At 37.1% G+C, this 19,718-nt stretch overlaps 1 protein-coding gene and 1 pseudogene across 4 annotated transcripts in view; both read left to right on the top strand.

Annotated features, from left to right (window-relative positions):
- The window catches only part of LOC129243560 (potassium channel subfamily T member 1), a 180,165-nt gene that overhangs the window by 47,764 nt on the left and 112,683 nt on the right, over positions 1-19,718 (top strand). For all 4 annotated transcript variants that reach the window (XM_054880657.1, XM_054880656.1, XM_054880660.1 and 1 more), the window contains exons 3-4: positions 13,918-14,017; positions 16,386-16,584. In XM_054880657.1, coding sequence (XP_054736632.1) covers positions 13,918-14,017; positions 16,386-16,584 — 299 coding nt within the window. The remainder of the gene's footprint in view (positions 1-13,917; positions 14,018-16,385; positions 16,585-19,718) is intronic.
- LOC129246584 (U2 spliceosomal RNA) lies at positions 19,472-19,655 on the top strand (annotated as a pseudogene).

Here is a 19,718-nt window from a genome sequence, read left to right on the forward strand (position 1 = left end):
ATGGCATAGAAAGCATTTGGTTTCAAAGGAAAGCGCTGAAAGCCACATAGCCAGCTGTAGCTTGAAATGTGGCGCATCGTCCATTGTACAATTTTGGTTCGAATGTCATGAGAATTTGTAAACTACCTTCTCTTTCTTAGATTACTTCTTTTGAACAAAAAATAATTGAATTATTTATGGGTTAATCTGTAGAACGCCACGTGGAAGACATTTATGCGATGAAGAGCGTGATGTGATTAAAGGGCTAAGCGAAAGTGGCAAAAGTATTCATGAAATTGCTGCTAGAGTAAATCGACATAGGAATATCATCACCAGCTTTCTTAAAAATCTAGAAACATATGGTCAACTCAAACGAAGCGGCAGACCAACTAACATCGGCGGCAGATCCAAACGAGAAACTCGTCATCTGGCTGCTCAAAAAGAAATGTCTTGCAAGGAAATCAAAGACCATTTAAATCTTAAGGTCACCGATGGACGAATACATCCAACACTTAAATATTGTTTGTGGGAGCCGGTACCAAGACTATTAGCACGCCAAATTAAGGCTCGTTTAGCATTTGCCGGAAAATGTAAATTTTGGACTAACGAATTCCGAAACGTTGTATTCTCGGACGAAAAGAAGTTCAACTTAGATGGTCCAGATGGTAGGCAGAAATATAGGCGAGACCTTAGGCAACCACGGCAAACGCGCCATAAGCGGAACCACGGTGGCGAGTCTTTGATGATTTGGGCCGCTTTCGGATATGGTGGAAAGTCTCCAATTTGTTTTATTCCGACAAGAACCAACTCAGAATTCTATGTTGAAATATTAAAGGATGTTATTATTGAGTTTGCGGGAAACATATACGGAGGCGACGGAGTTTTCCAGAAAGACAACGCCCCAATCCATACGGCTCGTTTAGCTAAGGCCTTCCTATCGTCAAGAAAAATTTCAGTTCTGGATTAGCCAACACTAAGTCCCGATTTAAACCCAATTGAAGACCTTTGAGAATATTGTCAGCCCGTATTTATAAAAATGGTTGGCAGTTTGAGACGATCAAAGACCTGAAAGGTGCTTTAGCGGAAGAGTGGGATCAGATAGGTGATTCCACTCTTCAAAACTTGACAGACTCTATGCCTAAACATATTATTAAAGACATCCTTTCTCAAAATGGAAAACATATTAATCATTAGAAAATAGAAAGTTATAGAAACGTTGAAAAAAAGTGTAAAGAAAGTCGAATGTACATATACTTAATTCATATGAAGTTATTTTAATTTCTTTTTTAATTTAATAAGTTAAGTCAAGTTGAATTTTTGTTACATAATTTTTTGTTCCTATTTTTCCTTAATATGTATCTAAATTATTGGTTGCACCTTTCTCCTGCTTCTTTATAGTTTTTCATTTGAAAATACCCTTGCACATATACTTATTTCTGTCAGGTATATATGGAGAAAATAGGCAACACAACGAACTGAATGAGCAGTTTTATAGCATTCCGAGAAATTGTCCATAAAAATGTGAAAAAAATTAAAATTGTTTATTTCTTAATTAAATTTTAATTCTTCTTAAAATGAGATGACGAAAAATGTGATCGGAATTACAGCTCTTCCTACAGAGTAACACTGCATACGAGGGGTGCCTTTTATATGTCGGGATTTGGCAAACTTGGTGTTTCAATCTGGCAACTGACAGCTGTATCGCAAAGTTTGAAATTTTTTGGCTTTTACGTACTCAGAACGTTTTGAAATACCAACGCTATTTGTGTTGTTTACAGTAACTTAAAAGATTCATCTCGGTCCAAAAATGGAATTAAATCGTGAACATTTTCGTGCGATTATTTTTTACAACTTTCGACGTGGATTAACTCAGCAACATTGCATGGATGAACTTATTTCGGTTTTTGGCGATGAAGCTCCATCAAGCACCAGTGTTTATCGATGGTATGGTGAATTCAATCGTGGTCGTAGTTCACTCCAAGGCGTGAAGGTCGTCCAAAATCAGTTGTTGTTCCGAAAACCATTGATGCTGTGCGCGAACTGATATTGCAAAATCGTCATGTGACCTATCGTGAGATTGAGACAATCTTAGGCATTAGTGGGACCAGCATACATTCAATATTGCATAAACATTTGACTGTCAAAAAAATTTGTTCGCGTTGGATCCCACACAATTTGTCAATCGCTCAAAAAAAGGCTGGTGTCCATTGGTCGAAGGAAATGCTCAAAAAATACGATCGCGGGGCTTCGAAATACATCTATGACATCATGACAGGTGATGAATCATAGATTTACGCGTATGAGCCCGAAAGTAAACAGCAGTCGACTGTGTGGGTGTTTCAAGATGAGCCAAATCTAACAAAAGTTGTTCGCGTACGAAGCACTTCCGCAAATGGTCGCCTGTTTTTTCGGAAAAACTGAACATGTCGCAACCGTACCACTAGAACAACGCAGAGCAGTAAATTCTGAGTGGTACACAACCATTTGTTTGCCAGTTGTCTTCCAAGAAATTAGGAAAACCAATCGCCAACGACGGATCACTATTCACCAGGACAATGCGAGCTCTCACACATCGGCTCAAACAACTGCATTTTTGAGCACCCAAAACATCGAATTAATGTGTCATCCGCCGTATAGTCCTGACTTGGCACCGAATGACTTCTTTTTATTCCCGTACGTAAAACACAAACTGAGAGGTCAACGTTTTTCGACACCTGAAGAAGCGGTGGCGGCATTGCATGTTTTGGAGGTACCTCATTCAGAGTGGCAAAAGTGCTTCGACAAATGGTTCAAACGCATGCAAAAGTGTATGAAATAATAGGACTATGTTTAAGTTCGTGCGGTTTTTTTTCGAAATTTGAAACTTTATTGACGTAAAATGGTTACAAATTTAATATTCAAAGTATTGTCCATCGCTTACTACTACTTTTTCCCATCTTTCTGGCAATTCACGGATTCCCTTTGTGAAAAATTCGGTCGGTTTTGCCGCAATCCACGAATCGATCCATTTTTTGACTTCATCGTAATTACGGAAGTGCTGGTCAGCCAGGCCATGTTGCATCGATCGGAAGATATAGTAATCGGATGGCGCAAGGTATGGACTATACGGCGGGTGGGGTAGGACATCCCATTTGAGCGTTTCTAAGTATGTTTTGACCACTTGTGCAACATGTGGCCGAGCATTGTCATGTTGCAAAATAACTTTGTCGTGTCTATCGGCGTATTGCGGCCGTTTTTCTCGCAGTGCTCGGCTCAAACGCATCAATTGTCGTCGGTAGACATCCCCCGTAATCGTTTCATTCGGTTTCAGTAGCTCATAATACACAACACCCAGCTGGTCCCACCAGATACACAGCATAACCTTCAGGCCATGAATATTCTGCGCCGACGTCGATGTTGAAGCATGGCCAGGGTATCCATACGTTGCCCGACGTTTTGGATTGTCGTAATGGACCCACTTTTCATCGCCAGTCATAATTCGATGCAAAAAACCCTTTCTTTTGTGCCGTTGAAGCAGTTGTTCGCATGCCATAAAACGGCGTTCAACGTCTCTTGGCTTCAATTCATACGGCACCCAATGGCCTACCTTTCGGATCATTCCCATGGCTTTTAAACGTTTGGAAATGGTTGATTGATCAACTCCCAAAGTTTTTGCAACCTCTTCTTGCGTTTGAGCCGGATCTTGATCGAGCAATTCCTCCAATTCGGTATCCATGAACTTTGGCGGCGCACCCTCGCGTTCTTCGTCTTCCAAGCCAAAATCACCACTTTTAAAGCGTGCAAACCACTTCTGGCACGTTCGCTCAGCTAGAGCATGCTCACCATAAACTTCCACCAAGATACGATGACTTTCGGCTGCTTTTTTCTTCATATTAAAATAATGAAGAAGAATTCCCCGCAAAAACACATTATTTGGCACGAAATTCGACATTTTCAAGTGTGGTAAAAATATTGTTGTTTACGCTTCAAATAAAAAACTTATACTGACGTTTGTGCCTTACGACAGTAGCTCTCCAATGAATGTTTGGAAATGTGGATCGATGGAATAATAATCAAGTTACGCCATCTGTTGTAAAACCGCACGAACTTATCGATAGACCTATTAGTAAAACAAATAAATGAGAAACTATAATCAAATCAGCTGCGGCTTGACTTGGTTTTTCTATTTATTTAAAACTTCAAAGCATTTTGAATTGAATTCGTAATTTACTTCGTTCAATAGCTTTAAATGAACGTTTTGGTCCGGGCGCAAATTTGTCATGTCAGTGGTATTAAATATGTATGTATAACTTTCCTCTATTTAAGGTTATTTGCAGTGCTCAGCACTCAATAGGACCGCATGGGCGTAATATAATGGAAGCATTTGCCCATATTTTATTTTTATTCATGGAGAATATTTTGAAAAACAATAAAGTGATTTTCGATGGTCAAAATTTGTTTTTGTTCTCTAATCCCGACAAATAGGTAAAAGACACCCCTCGTAATATAACATGCAACCCCTGCTCGCACGACAGTACAGAATTACATATCAAGCTGATTAGCGGTTTTCTGTGACAAAAATGACTGCTCGCGAAAATTTACGCTGAATTGAAAATCACATGTACAACTTTTCTAAAATTACATTTATATCCAGATTAAGTGGTTTAAAGAGAGCAATTCAATACTCCATATATGATTTTATTTTCATTTAGAAAATTAGATTTCAAAGCAAATATTAACTATTTGTAAATTAAATTGTAAATAAATATTAAGCCGCAATTATTTGCCCCTGGTACTTTTCATGCACTCGCATTTAAACAGCTCAGCTTACTGTCTAATCTTCATCATTTGATTATTTAATTAATTAGCACACAAAAGGCATCAGCAAATGTCAACAAGTGTTATGACCAGTAATTGGTTATTGTAGTTGTACACAACCCAAATGAACTCAAATATTAATGTATTTTGTGTAAACCGTAAGCCGCAAACCACATAGACGCAGTCATCAACACATGTAAGCAAATTCGTAATTGTGTATACGAGCATTCGTGTTGGTAAGTGGTGAACCACAGCAACTTGCAACATATGTATGCAAATATTAGTAACAAAAATAATTTAATTCAATTACAAAAGCAATAACAATGCTGTTTATAAGTATATTTCAGCTCAGGTGCAACGAAACATTTGAATAAAGGATTACTTAAACAAATAAAGTGTGAAAGCCTTACTTTTTATCTCGATTTTAGGATAAATAATTAGGAAAAGGATTATTTAAGCAAAAATTAGGAAAAGGCGTATTTAAGCAAATAAAATATACCAGTCTTACATATTTCTTCATTTCAGTATTTCTTCAGCTAAATGAAATACGGCCAAGTGGAGTAGGAAAATTACGAATTTTTTTATTTCAATTGTTTGCTCTGAAAACTAAAACTTGCACTGTGTAGTACTAAGAAATCCATTATTTTTGCATTTCCTTGAAAGTTTCATCTAGCGCAGTTAGGATCATTCGATTTATTTTAAATATGCCACCATTTTTTTGATAACTTTTTGCCAATTACCTCCCAATTCCAGTACGACTCTCATTGTAACCTACGTTCTAATTGCCAAAAATTGGTAAACTTCTCTTGAGACAAATTTTTTACCATATACATATATATATGTATCGGGTGTTTTCTTAGTTGCATGAGAACAATCGATGTCGATAACTATGGTTTAACAGCTGAGAATGGCAAACTGTGTTGAAATTTCTCTACAATAAGGTTTGGCAAATCATCACGCCAGGACAACGCTTTCAAAATGTGGAAGTTTACATTGAAAATAATTTAAAATTTGTTCATGCAGCACTGGCGGCATCATGAGTCTTTGTTTCTTTCGAAATAAGAAAGGAGCTCCCGTTTCGGTAATCAAAAATTGGTAGTCAAGAATATTTATGTTTTGTATTAGCATTTTAAGCTCTTAAAAAACTTATATCAGTGATCACGTATTTAAGTCAGCTAACCATTTAACACTATTCAGAATATTTCTCATGTTCAATTTTTTTCGTTAATTTTGTATAATAGTATAGTTTGTTTCACTCTAAAAACTTAAAAAAACAAGCAAGCTTTGTAAAAAAAAATCCCAAAAATTTACGAGTTTTCAGCGAATTATCATCCATATATTCTACTTTTCAAATTTTTTAGAAAACTTCTTGGTATGCAGTTTCATTTCAACTCAATAAAAGTTTGAAGTCGTTCAAAATTCTAAATGATTCCATTGCTTATTTTCTGCACACAAGGAAGGCAAGACATTTTTCATGCGGAGAAAATATCAAACATTGTCTGGGAACTATTATTTCTTTGATACAGGTAGAAACAGTTAGTATTTAATCACTTGGCGTCTTGTCCGCGCTATAAAGTTTATTTAAAAATCTCCCAGTCAAGTCCTCCGATTTTCTGGGGAGTGAAAATATCGATCTAGTTTGGAATTGTCCTGTTGAAACACAACTCCTTTCTAGTGGCCAAATGTTTTCTACACATATTCCAATTCTTGCCAATACAGATTCGAGCTAAGAATTTGATCGTAATGCAGCAGTTCATAGTAGATAATTCTCTGTCTATCCCACGAAACGCACAACAAAACTTTTATGACGGTCCATCCCGGTTTGACCACACATTGAGTTAGCTCATTCCGATGCGACCACTACAATTTTCGCTTGACTTTGTCGTATGAGACCCATTCTTCATCAACAGTCACCGACTGCTTCAGAAGTGGCTCGCTTTTGTTGAAATTCAGCAGCGATTCGCAATATCACAGATTGGGTTTATGAGATTTTTTTGCATTACATTAGGATTTTCCATATTTTTTGTTTCCTTTTGGATCTACAATAATTTTATTTAAATGATTTTCTAAGGTTTGCTTAGCTCGAAAGTAATAAAAAAAGTGCTTAAATGGCAAACTTAAATAGAAATTATTTACATTTTGAGCTGCCTCACTTGCGATTTCACCTATATCGAAGAATTGTTACGTTGCCACTCATGCACTTGTATTGCATTTATTATAAATATATTTGATACGGTCCATATTGCTTTTCAAAATTTTTGCCATACCTATCAGGGTAGGACAAGAGAGACAAAAAACTTACAAGATTTTTTTAAGAATTTCAGCAGCTTGTCGAAGGTAAAAAAATAAAGCTCGTCCACTCAAAGTACATCCAACTCAAAAAAGTATAATCGATGTAGACAGCAAGAATGCTTCCTTATCCTTCCCAACAAGATTTACATAGTAGATCATCTTTTTTGTGCTAAGTTGATTGATACTCGCATGGATTTCCGTCGGGCAGTGCTCGGTTAGGAGCGCCTGCCAGTATTAACAATAATTGTGATTTTTTCAGTCTTAGAAGCTCTCTCGATAACGTCCTAGCTACTCGTCACCAGAAAAATCTGGGAAGTCATTGTTCTCGGAAAGAGTTCGATGAAATAAAAAAAAGTGAAATCGATAAAAATAAAAAACTTCATATCAAAATTATCAAATTTCTTAAGATCTGATTTTTTTATGTAAGTTTTAATTGACGAATCTTACCTTCTACTGGTGCTTTCTTGAGTTTTCCTGCAAAATATTAGAATAATCTTTTGATACATTTTCACCACCAACGTCCTCTCTGCAATACACAAATACTTTTATTTTAGAGATTTGCAGCAATTTGTAATCGATTTTTATTTTTTTTCAACATCAAAATATTTCGTACCGAAGTATTCATGTAGAAGAGTAGAGAAAGTGTCGCAGTGTAAGCCTCGAGAAAGAAGTAAAATGATAACGGCATCACTGATTATAATCAGTTGGTCTAAGACCGGACCACAGGTAGTCAAACGAATCCTTAACATTTCGATGGTAACATTTCGATCTAGCGCATCAAGCACACACTTTTCTGGAAAGTCCTTGTAACCTGGCACCCTGGTGTATAAGCTTGACAGAGAAATATTCAGTTGCTCCCCAGAGCATAGTCAGACACCTGATAAAAATTTACTACATATATGTACTTTTTGAAAATTCAGACTGAAAAATCTCTCTTATAAAAATACCAAATAAAACTTAGCTGTTGATGGCATTCGTTAAAGGCCATACTTCGACTCTCCACAATTCATATTTTTCTATATATATATTTATAAAGGGTGGTTAAGTTTCAAGGGCCGGTGTTGATTTAAATAAAATACAATTTTTTTGAAAAATTATTGTCTTATCTCTTTACTATGATGATATTGGTATGACTCAATTACGAATAGTACAAAATATCGGCCAAATGGCTGCTGTAGCCTCGGCGGCACACCTCCATCCGATGGTCCAAATTTTCGATTACGCTGAGGCATAATTGAGGTTCTGTACCGTTAATGTGCCGAATTATCTCATCCTTTAGCTCTTGAATTGTGGCTGGCTTATCGACGTACACCTTTCTTTCAAATAACTCCAAAGAAAAAAGTGCAACGGTGTCAAATCACATGCTCTTAGCGGCCAATTGACATCGCCGCGACGTGAGATTATTCGGCCATCAAATTTTTGCGCAAAAGAGCCATTGCTTCGTTAGGTGTGTGACAAGTGGCACCGTCCTGTTGAAACCACATATCGTCCACATCCATATCTTCCAATTCGGGCCATAAAAAGTTCGTTATCACCTCACGATAGCGAACACTATTCACAGTAACTGCCTGACCGGCCTCATTTTGGAAAAAATACGGCCCAATGATGCCGCCGGCCCATAAACTGCACCAAACAGTCACTCTTAGTGGGTGCATTGGTTTTTCGGCAATCACTCTTGGACTATCATTTGCCTCATATGTGCCTCGTCACTGAAGATGATTTTCTTCGAAAATTGGTCATTCACTGTTGCCATTTCCTGCGACCATTCTGACCACTAAGGACGCTTGAAATGGTTAAGAGGCTTTAGTTCTTGAGTCAATTCCACCTTGTTAGCGTGTAAGTTTTTATGCATAATGTTCATCAACGACGAGCGTGAGAGGTGCAATTGTTGGGCACGACGACGAGTTGAGGTGGACGGCTTTTCAACCACACTATCGCGAACAGTAGCAATTTTTTCTGCAGTACGAGCTGTACGAGCATACACTGGTGTTTTCCCATCTCCTACAGACCTGGTTTGCTCAAACTTTTGCACAATTTTTCCGATTGTACGCACATTTGGACGATTAAATTGACCGAAAAAATCACGAAGTGCGCGATATGCACGTCCGTTTTCATAATAAGCCTGAATAACTTTAACGCGTTGGTCGATTGTGTATCTTTCCATGGTTCAAATTCACTTAATCTGAAATTTAAAAATGTTAAATGAAATCAAGAAACAAACTTGATGTTTAGGTGTGGTTTACATTCAACATCGGCCCTTAAAATTTAACCACCCTTTACTTATACATCTGCGCGTACTTTTGAACGCACACATTTACTCCTATACCTTTACGTGAATATACGTATGGGTAAGTAAACACCTGAAATTGTTGTTGCTCTGAATGCATTGCTTACATTTCTAATTGCACATTAAATCAGAAGGTTATTCAATATTGACTTTGCATAGAAAGCCCGCAGGAGAGACACGCAAAAGCTACGCCTTTGTTGACATCTTGGCAATCGCTGTCAATAACTCATATAAATATATTATATTTACAGATGTTACTTAAGTATCCCATTCTGATCTGCATCTACTCGCATATTCGCTACGTTTGCTTTATTTGTCATTATTTGCCATCATTACCGGCGGCATTTCACATGATTTACTTCCCCATGAACAATTTTGTTTGAGCACGACATGACAATGAATTCACAATGAGTTGATAATGAGCTGATAAAGACTTGCAAATGACTTCGAAAAGTTTCGCTAATGCACACAAAGCCATTAAGATACCAAGGTAAAGTTATGTTGGAAGCACTCAAGACTTATGTGGCCAAGTGTCAGCGTTTGTTTTATCAGTACTTCACCCCGGAATATTTGGTTTCGAAGCCAGCAGAATAAAACTGTTACAGTCGCTAAAGCGCAAAGATCCACTAATCGTCCTTCCATATATGTACATATGTAAATTTTTTCTCAAAGCGTCGGATGTTTTGTCATCGTTGAAGCTTCTCTGTCATGCAATAGGCGGGGCTTGTAAGGGCTTATAAAGTGTTAATTTTGTTCGTTGAGGGAGGACTTTACCACCCAATTGTTTCAATAGTCCAAAGTAGCACTTGATAGCAAGATAAATTATCTACTGACTTCCTTTTTGATGACGAGAAATACTTCGTTCAAATCCACTCGCTTCCCTTCATAGGACTGAGTATAATAAGAAACTTATTCAATATTGAACATTTTGGCAAGTATAGGGTCCGGTACTCGAAATGTATGGGCATCAGCTGTCGGCTTGGCTTAATGACAATCCAGAGTATTGTTTATAAGGCCCCGGAAGCATTTTGCCGAGAGTAAAGGCGAAAAAAGAAAAGCAGTAATGGATTTCAAACTTAGTAGTGTGATTGCATTATATTTGGCTGGAAAATCACAACCAGCGATTTTTCGTGCGCTCGAGCACCTTAAAGTAAATAAAGTTTTTGTTTATCGCACCACTACTCGTTAAAATGTTACTGGTAGCATCCCGAAACGTCTTGGAGGTGGTCATCAAAAGACTGCAACGTGATGTGAAATGATTCAAAAAGTGAAAAAGCGTTCGCTCAAGTCGCAAAGTGCCAATCAAATGGCGAAAGAACTGAAAATATCTGACCGTACTATACGCCGCATACTGAAAAATAATCTCAAAGGCAACCCTTACAAGATCCAAAATGCGCATGATCTCACACCAAAGCAGCAACAAATCAGACTTGAGAGAGCGAAGGAGTTGCTTGGCTTTGCCGAAAACGGCGAATTTCCGAACATTGTGTTTTCCGACGAGAAAATTTTTGAAATTGAGCAATTCGTAAACTCCCAAAATGATAGAGTTTATTTTATTGACCGTTCATACTAGAATTTGAGTCATCGATTGGCCACCAGTAGGCAGCACCCACCACAGGTAATAGTTTGGGCCGCTGTAACCGTAGATGGGCGCTCTCCAATCGTTTTCATTGCGCCCGGCGTCAAGGGAAATGCGAAATATTATCGGGAAAGTATTCTGGAGGTTGCTTTCAAGCAGTGGGTAGACAAACATTTCAGTGGCACACCATGGACGTTTCAATAGGACTCGGCATCGTCTCACAAAGCTCGCGTGAAACAAGAATGGCTAAAGACCAACGTTCCGAACTTCATAACGTCAGCACAATGGCTCTCAAATTCACCAGACGCGAATCCGATGGATTATTCTCTTTGAGCAATTTTGGAGAGCAAATTCCGAACTAAAAGATTCACCAGTCTCGAGGCGCTGAAAAACGCCATTGTGCGCGAGTGGGCCAAAATACCTGCAAGTCACTCTCGAGCAGCTTGCAATTCATTTCTGGACCCTCTCAAGACCATAGTCAAAGCAAAAGGTGGTCATATTGAGCAAACGTAAATTGATTCTTAATTTTGTATTATTTTGACACATTTTTTACTTTGAATTGAATAAAAGTAATTTTCCAAACTAAATTTATAGCCTTTTTAGTTGGTCACACTTCGAGTGTCGGACCACGTAGTTTTGTATATGCAAATATTTTCGGTTATTTTTAACACTTTAATATTAATATTTTTTACATTTTAGAAGAAAAAAGTTATTATTACTTTTTATTCCATTATTCGTTAGGAACTTAAGGCTTCAACAAAAGTTTTCTAAACGTTTTTCAGTTTGTCAGTTCATTAAACGATTTTCCAGTTTAATTGCAAATAGTCCTTTGCCAAGTCATCAATGGTATGCTTCTTCTTCTCATTCCTCGTATGTTCCAAGTCAAGGTGGTCTGCAATATTTTATCATAAGGCTTACGCAGAGTATGCGCTATTCGTTCATATTTTTCTTCTTTATTTCGTCGTTGGCGCGTTTTAGACGTGTCATTCTCCAGACCTGCTCGTTTGTTATTACTCTTTGGCTGCCATATCTTTAGTGTATTGCACGGGGACCTGTTTATAAAGCACCGAGTTTAATTTCGTCTGCATACTCTTCTAATTTTCTTCGAAACTAGTGTTCACTCTCCAGGATTTTTCACAATATACAGAGTCGAATATTTGCCTGACTACAGTAGTGTAGGCAAAATCTTCACTGAGCTTTCCATTGTGAAGAGCTCGGAAATTCCCGACATTCTAGCAAATTAAATTTATGATTTTCCTCGGAATACCTACCTTCTTTAAGGCTTCCCATATGTATTCTCTCAGAGTCAAATGATTTTTTAGTAAACGAATGGCATGTAAAGGGTGGTATTATATTCAATATTCGAATATATTAATGTATATGCATATATAATTAGCGCTTACACCCTTTTTTGGGTGTTTGGCCGAGCTCCTCCTTTTATTTTTGGCGTGCGTCTGATGTTGTTCCACAAATGAATGGACCTACAGATTTAGACCGACTCCGAACGGCAGATACTTTTTTTTGACTCGCTTAGTATTGCAGTTATCAATGCAGGAGCAGTTTTGCCGGAATCGAGTTTGTTGTTTCCGTAGCTTAGTACTTATTGACTCAACAATCTAAAACGATTTTATTAAATATTTTGTCAACATTGCAATACACCTCCAGTTGTTGCAATCCGACAAGTTACCCTTTTTTGGGCAACTTTATCAATATCGCGCGCTTCCTTTCGGATCTGATTATTTCCGAATTGCAGATATCTCAAATAAGGGGCTATAATACTTCTGCTGCGACATTCGCGTCAGCTTTTAGGCACTCAGCTAGAACATTTTCAGTACCGGCAGATTTCTCTTGGGTTTTGTGATTGTGAGAAAAAATATGGTTTCCAAAAATAACTTTTTTTTTTTAATTTCAATTTCAATGAAAAAAACCCGACCTCAGATTTTAGTTTTTCAGGTAATAGCAATAAAACAATAAAATGTATCTGTTTAACTGAAGCAAAGTATAATCGATTATTAAAAGTCAATGAACATCTCAGAAAAGACATTGTTCTCACATACTTTAATAGTTGCAAGATGGCCAACAAGTTCAAGTGAAATAACCAACAGGAGCTTTTTAGCTCATATGTGGACTCTCTGGCCTCCCCCCCTCCCCTTCCAGAGATTGGACATCATTGTTTTTAGGCACATAAAGACGAAATATTTTTTTTACGGAATCTCATCCAAACGCAAAATTGTAACTGCTGTTTGGGTTATACACTGGAATAGTAATTTTTTTTTCATATTTAAGTGCGCTCTTATGTTGCCTGCTGACACTATTCAGTTCACTCGAATAAAAGATATTTAACTGCTGTCCTGCGGCCGCCGTAGCCGAATGGGTTGGTGCGTGACTACCATTCGGGTGAAACACCAAAATTAAGAAAAAGTGTTTTCTAAAAGCGATCGCACCTCGGCAGACAATGGCAAACGAGTGTATTTCTGCCATGAAAAAGCTCCTCATAAAAATATCTGCCGTTCGGAGTCGGCTCGTAACTGGAGGTCCCTCCATTTGTGGAACAACATCAAGACGCACACCACAAATAGGAGGAGGAGCTCGGCCAATCACCCAAACAGGGTGTACGCGCCTATTATATATATATATATATATGTATATATATAATGCAATGAGAATAATTGTAACTTATTTGGTGTACATATTACTAATACAAGGTGGCACAAAATTAATCATCCTTCCAGAAGATATACAGTTTTTGCAAACAGCGCACACGTCAATCACAGACAAACAATAAAGTGTATAAGGTCAAAATAAATATCTCCATCACCCAAAATATTTTTTGTTTTTTTTTTTTTGTAAAAAAGTGATTCAAAAAAAAAATTGCATGACTAATTTTACGCCATTTGTATAATAGTACTTACTAGCAATTGGTCTTTGCACTCGACGCTTTCTACAATAATTTCATCTCCTATTCCTTATTCTCTATTTGCAGGCCTACGAATACGCATCGCCGACTTGTTTTTTAAGTTACTAGCATGTGTTCTGTATATACTACGTGTGATAACGGATACGAATCCAACATTTGCTACATGGTGAGTTAAATGCACTAATTTTGAGTAGAAAGCACCAAAAATATTATTAAAAGTAAGTTTTAACAGAATTTCACCACTTAAAAAAGAAATCAAAATGAATTAGAGTCAACTTCAGGATTTTGACTATTTTGTGTGGTGAATTTTCGTACACAAATTTTATTGCGAATTACAATTACGCAAGGTCTTTATATGTTTATTGTCACAATAAAAAGATAGCCAATTCTTTTAAAAAGAGAATGAATAAACACATAAACTCACAGGCCTCCATTCTTGCTGATAAAAATAAATGGCGAAAAATAATCGTTTATTTATTTCTATATGATTTAGATAGTGTATCTCAATACTAATTTATTTTATACAAAATCACAACGAACTTCTCTTTAGTTTTTAAAAATGTATAATTACTCGGAATGAAAACTTAATAAAAATTTACAAAAAAAGTCTTTTGGGAGTATTTACACGAAAGAAGGAAGTTTGAAAAACTATTTATGGGCTGACATACGTCCAGCAACGCCAAAAATGCGCTAAAAGAAAACTTGCTTTTATTAGATAAGGAACTATTTGCATTTGATGGTCTTTGGAGGTGTGCCGCCGAGGCCGCTGTGGCCATTTGGTCGATATTTTGTTCCATAAGTAATTAAGCCATACCAATATTATCATTATAAAGAGAAATGACAATAGTTTCCTAAAAAAATTGTATTTTATTCAAAATGAACACCGGCCCTTTAAACTTAACCACCCTTAAGAAGGGATAACAATAGATATAAATATAAAAAACTTTTTTCATTGCTTATCAGTACTTAAACTTTATTAAAAAAAATTTATTTTAATTTTTCTTTACAAACATTAGCATATAAAAAAGCACGTGACCTAAAGTAAAATGAAAAAAAAAGTTGCTCCACGGTCTGCATCATTACTCCTTGAAATGTAAATGGACCTGTAAAATGTAAAAAAATCTTGTAAAATAAAGATGTTATTATAGTCTGTCGAGCCAGATTTTTGAGTTTAGAAAAATTTTTCAATTTACGACATTTTAAAAGCGTTTTATGTCATAAATGTCACACTTTAATTATGTTTATACAATTTTTTAATAAAAATATCAGAAACCTGGCTCGATAGACTATAGAGAAAACCTTTCGAATATTTGTAAAAAAAACCGCATCAAAAAACATTAAAAACTGTATGAGTTATCATGCAGACCGTGGCGGAAAAAGTATTTTCGAGAAAAACAAATTTAAACTTTCAAGTGCATTTTTGCTGCCTCCAACGTATCAGCCACCTGTGCGCATCAAACTTTCGTCGGGAAGTTACATTTTCTACCATAACTTTGTATCTATGGGGAATTTTTGCAATCGACTTCCACAGAAATACGCCTATAACTATAAAGAATAATCATCTGTAAAAAAAAAAAATTTTGAAAATTCTAGACGTATGTATGTAACCCCTTACGATAAAAATAATAAAATTAAATAAAATGACAGGCGCACAATGCGCTAAATATGTAACTATAGCACAGAAAATTTTATTTTTAGTTTTTTATACTTTGTTTATCTCTTTTAAATATTTTTTTTTTCTTTTTTTAATAAATTGCATTCCTCTATAAAAACCATATAAATCAGTGTTTGAAATATTTTACAAATTAAGAAAAACCAATCTAAAAATTTCTCACCTTTTATAAGAATATCTTCAAATTAAAAAAAATTAAAAAATAATTGTAAGTATATATATATATATATATACACCCTTTTTGGGTGTTTGGCCGAGCTCCTCCTCCTATCTGTGCCGTGCGTCTTGATGTTGTTCCACAAATGGAGGGACCTACAGTTTCAAGCCGACTCCGAACGGCAAATGTTTTTATGAGGAACTTTTTCATGGCAGAAATACACTTGGAGGTTTGCCGTTGCCTGCCGCGAGGCGACCGCTATAAAAAAAATGGTTTCCTTAATTTGGTGTTTCACCGAGACTCGAACCTATGTTCTCTCTGTGAATTCCGAATGGTAGTCACGCACCAACCCATTCAGCTACTGCGGTAGTTATATACCTCATGGAAATTTAATATAATAAAATGCAAGTTTCAAATGGTTCTTAAATTGAGAACTTTTTTGAATTTTTATTTAGATTTGAAAAAAGTTGGAAACTGGTTTTTACATGGTTTTTCTTAGAAGAATGAGCTATATTTTCATTAAAAAGCAAGTTACTTCAATAAGGAACAAATAAATTGTCAGAATTCGTGCCACGCAATAATTCCCTGTGCTATAGTTATTTAACGCAGTGGATAAGAATGAGCTTTGTACTAATTACACATAAGTATATATAGAATCAGCCTTCTCATTCGCATTCACTTTCATATTCCTTTCTTCTCTACTAGTTATGGCTGCTCAGTGAGCAATAAAACCGAATTTCTCGTTTCGGCTCAATTAACGGAAGAGGAGTTTCAGGAAAACCCCATTATCAATTGGGAGGCTATCTTATGGGTGAATCGGCCTACAGTGCTGTGGGCGGCACAATTAATTTTAGCATTAGTATCACTAACGGAGGCGGTTCTTCTAACATATCTAGGCTATAAGGTGAGTAGAAATATTTAAGCTAAGGAAATACTATATCAATATGTCTGTTCTGGGAAATTATATACTATCTGGGAAATTTTATACTATCTGGGAAATTATATACATTATATACGATCACTGTTGACAATCAACGTTTTTTGTTTTTATAAGGGTCAAAACTTATACCTATTTTCGGTCATCCCGTTTCCATTAATTTGCTAAATAAAAATGTTAACTAAATTCAAAAAGTTTATTACATAATATAACAAATACATATATATTGGTATCGCTTTTTTATCTATACTGCGGTAGCCCCTATTATGATCCCGTTTTTTTGCTCTCAGCGCATTTGACAATAGCAGTTGATTTTTGTGGCGTCCAACTAGTCCAATTGGGCAATTGGGCATCTGTGTGACTAGGTTCGAAACTCAATTTATAATTTTTTTGTTGTCTATCATCGGAGTTTTAGTTCTTTCTTGCTGACATTTTTCTTGCCTCTTCTAAATAAAATGTGATACTTATAATTATGTAAAATACATATTTTTTTAAAAATTAGTTCAATATTTCACTCAGCTCTACTTAGCTTTCCTTTTTTATCATCTGGTGTTTGTAGGGCAAAAAATGTTTACCATGTATGGCATTTATTTATGCTGGAAAAGAAGGAAAGCCATAAAGAGGGGGAGAAGTGGTTAAATTTGGGTGCAGGATTGGTTTAAAAGGCGACATGAGTTTACGCATTTAACTTTAATTTTTTTAACACTTTACATACTAGCGATTTTATCAACTGTATATTTTCTAATAAAATTTGCAACGATTTTTATTTCAAATTTAAGTCCTTATATTGCTCTTATTTTTCCAAAATGACGGCTGACATTTTAACAAGTCTATAAATTCCTCCTCACCATCGGTTTCCCACAACAAAGTTCATCGCTTCTTGAACTGCACACACCTCCGCTTTAAACACAGATGCACGCATTCCAAGAGCAAAGTGCAGTTTTGTCCCGCTGAATTCAACGTAGACCGCAGAACCGGAGCTATGCTCGGTGCTGGAGCCATCCGTGAAAATGCGGTGTTTGAACCTCTGGCACGACTCTTGATGGCATGGAGTCAAGGGGCATGGAGAGAATCGTCGGACCGAAGTCCATGCCTTCTCTGTTTTCCAATGACGGACAGGGGCCGTACTAGTTCTCATTGTGTTTCAGCCTGCAGATGACCTTCAAAGCATCAAGTGGTGGTAGACCAACCATAGCATCTAACGCCGGGCCTGAAGTAGTCGGAAAAGCTCCGGCGTAACAGATGGCCATAATGCGTTGTAGGCTTGATAACGTCCTCCTGACTCCTACGAGAGAGAGTCTACTCATCCAGACCACTGATGCATATGTAATGTAATAATAGGTCTTATCACAGCCATGTAGATCCATAGGACCTTGCTAGGAGAAAGACCCCACGTTTTCCCAAAGCTGTCAGTGCTTTGGATGTCTTTGATTCAACGTAGGACTTCCAAAGAAGTTTACTATCGAGGATTACTCCAAGATATTTGATTTATTTGGATAGCTGGATTGTGACTCCTTTTAGCTTAGGCAAAACGAGTCCATCAAGATTCCTTCTTCTGATGAAGAGGACAATACCAGTTTTAATGGGATTTACCGATAGCACCAAGTGTGAATCATATCCAGAGTTTTCTGCATTTTTCTACAGATGTTACTAAGCGAAGGGCCCGTTAATAAACAGGCAACGTCGACCGCATATCTTTGTGTGTAAACTCCAGTTTCATTTAAGGTGGTGAGTAAAAGAATCGATCACCATGCACCAGAGCAATGGAGACAGCACACCACCTTAGGGGCAGCCTCTATTAACCCCGGATTACACCAACAGATCCTCCCCTACCCGCACCGCGACGATTCTTTAAGCTAGCATTGAACGAATCCAATTCACTAGCATCCGATCTACGCCGTGTCTACTGGTAGAGCTGCACTTACTGTCGAAAGTGGCATTATCAAAAGTCCCCTCTATATCCAAAAAGATGCCCATACCGTAGTCCGTCCTGTCAATGGCCTGCTCTACCCTGGCAACAAGGTTTTGTAGTGCCGACTCGCAGGATTTTCCGCTTTGCTAGGCATGCTGAAATGGAGAGAGTGGCTGAACCTTCAGCGACTTCTAACGCCTATGCAACTCCACTAGCCGTTCGAGACTTTGCAGCATGAAAGAGGTCATGCTGATGGGTCTAAAGCTGTTGGGGATGGTGTAGTCATCTCTCCTAACCTTAGGGATGGATGCGACCCTCACCATCCTCGACGAGCGTGGTATATAAGCCAGTACCAGGCATGCAGTGAAGAATTTCTTCAGGGCTGCAGCCACGGACTCTATGCCTTCCTTCAGCATGGCAGGATAAATGCCATGTGGTCCGTGTGACTTGTGGCCGCCAAAAGAATCAATGGCAAACCGAATGGCAGCTGTTGCTTAGTTTTGGGTATAAAAAGCACTAAAATGCCCATTTATAAAAAAGATAAAAAAAGGTTTTGGCTATACTTTTTTTAGGACATGTAATAAGATGAGATACTCCTTCACAAAAAAGTCGTTATGTTTTTGAAGTGAAAACTTCTTTAGAATCGTTGGGAGTGATTTGGGAAAAAGTGAAACGAAAAAAGCGACCAACTTGGCTACGAAGCGTTATATTATATGTTGATATAAACGTAGCGACGAACTAAATAAAAATAACTTTTATTTTTTCTTTTTCTTGTGATTCGAACCAAGGATTTTGGATCGGAAGCTCACATTGCTAGTCGCTCGGCTACCGCGTCATGCTGTAGGTGCTGGCCTAAAAGTTATTTAGTTACGAAGCGTTATATTATATGTTGATATAAATAATTTTTGTGAGCGTGTAATTCTCAAAAGGTTTATTAGGTTTATTATTTAAAATGTATTGACTAGGTAGTGTGGTTATCAGCTTAACATCTCATAGATCCTCCATCGGAGGACAACAAATGTTAAACTGATTTTTGGAAATGGGCGGAGTGTTTTAGGGGCTTGCTCCGCCTCTGCCACGGGTTGACCCGGTATTGCAGTACCGCCGGGATTTTGGCCTTGAATAAATACAAGAAAAAATATACTAATACATTTAGCTTTGGTGGGAAGAGCCATAAATTTTTATATGA

The sequence above is a fragment of the Anastrepha obliqua genome, chromosome 4 (assembly GCF_027943255.1).
Source record: "Anastrepha obliqua isolate idAnaObli1 chromosome 4, idAnaObli1_1.0, whole genome shotgun sequence".
Lineage (NCBI taxonomy): Eukaryota > Metazoa > Arthropoda > Insecta > Diptera > Tephritidae > Anastrepha > Anastrepha obliqua.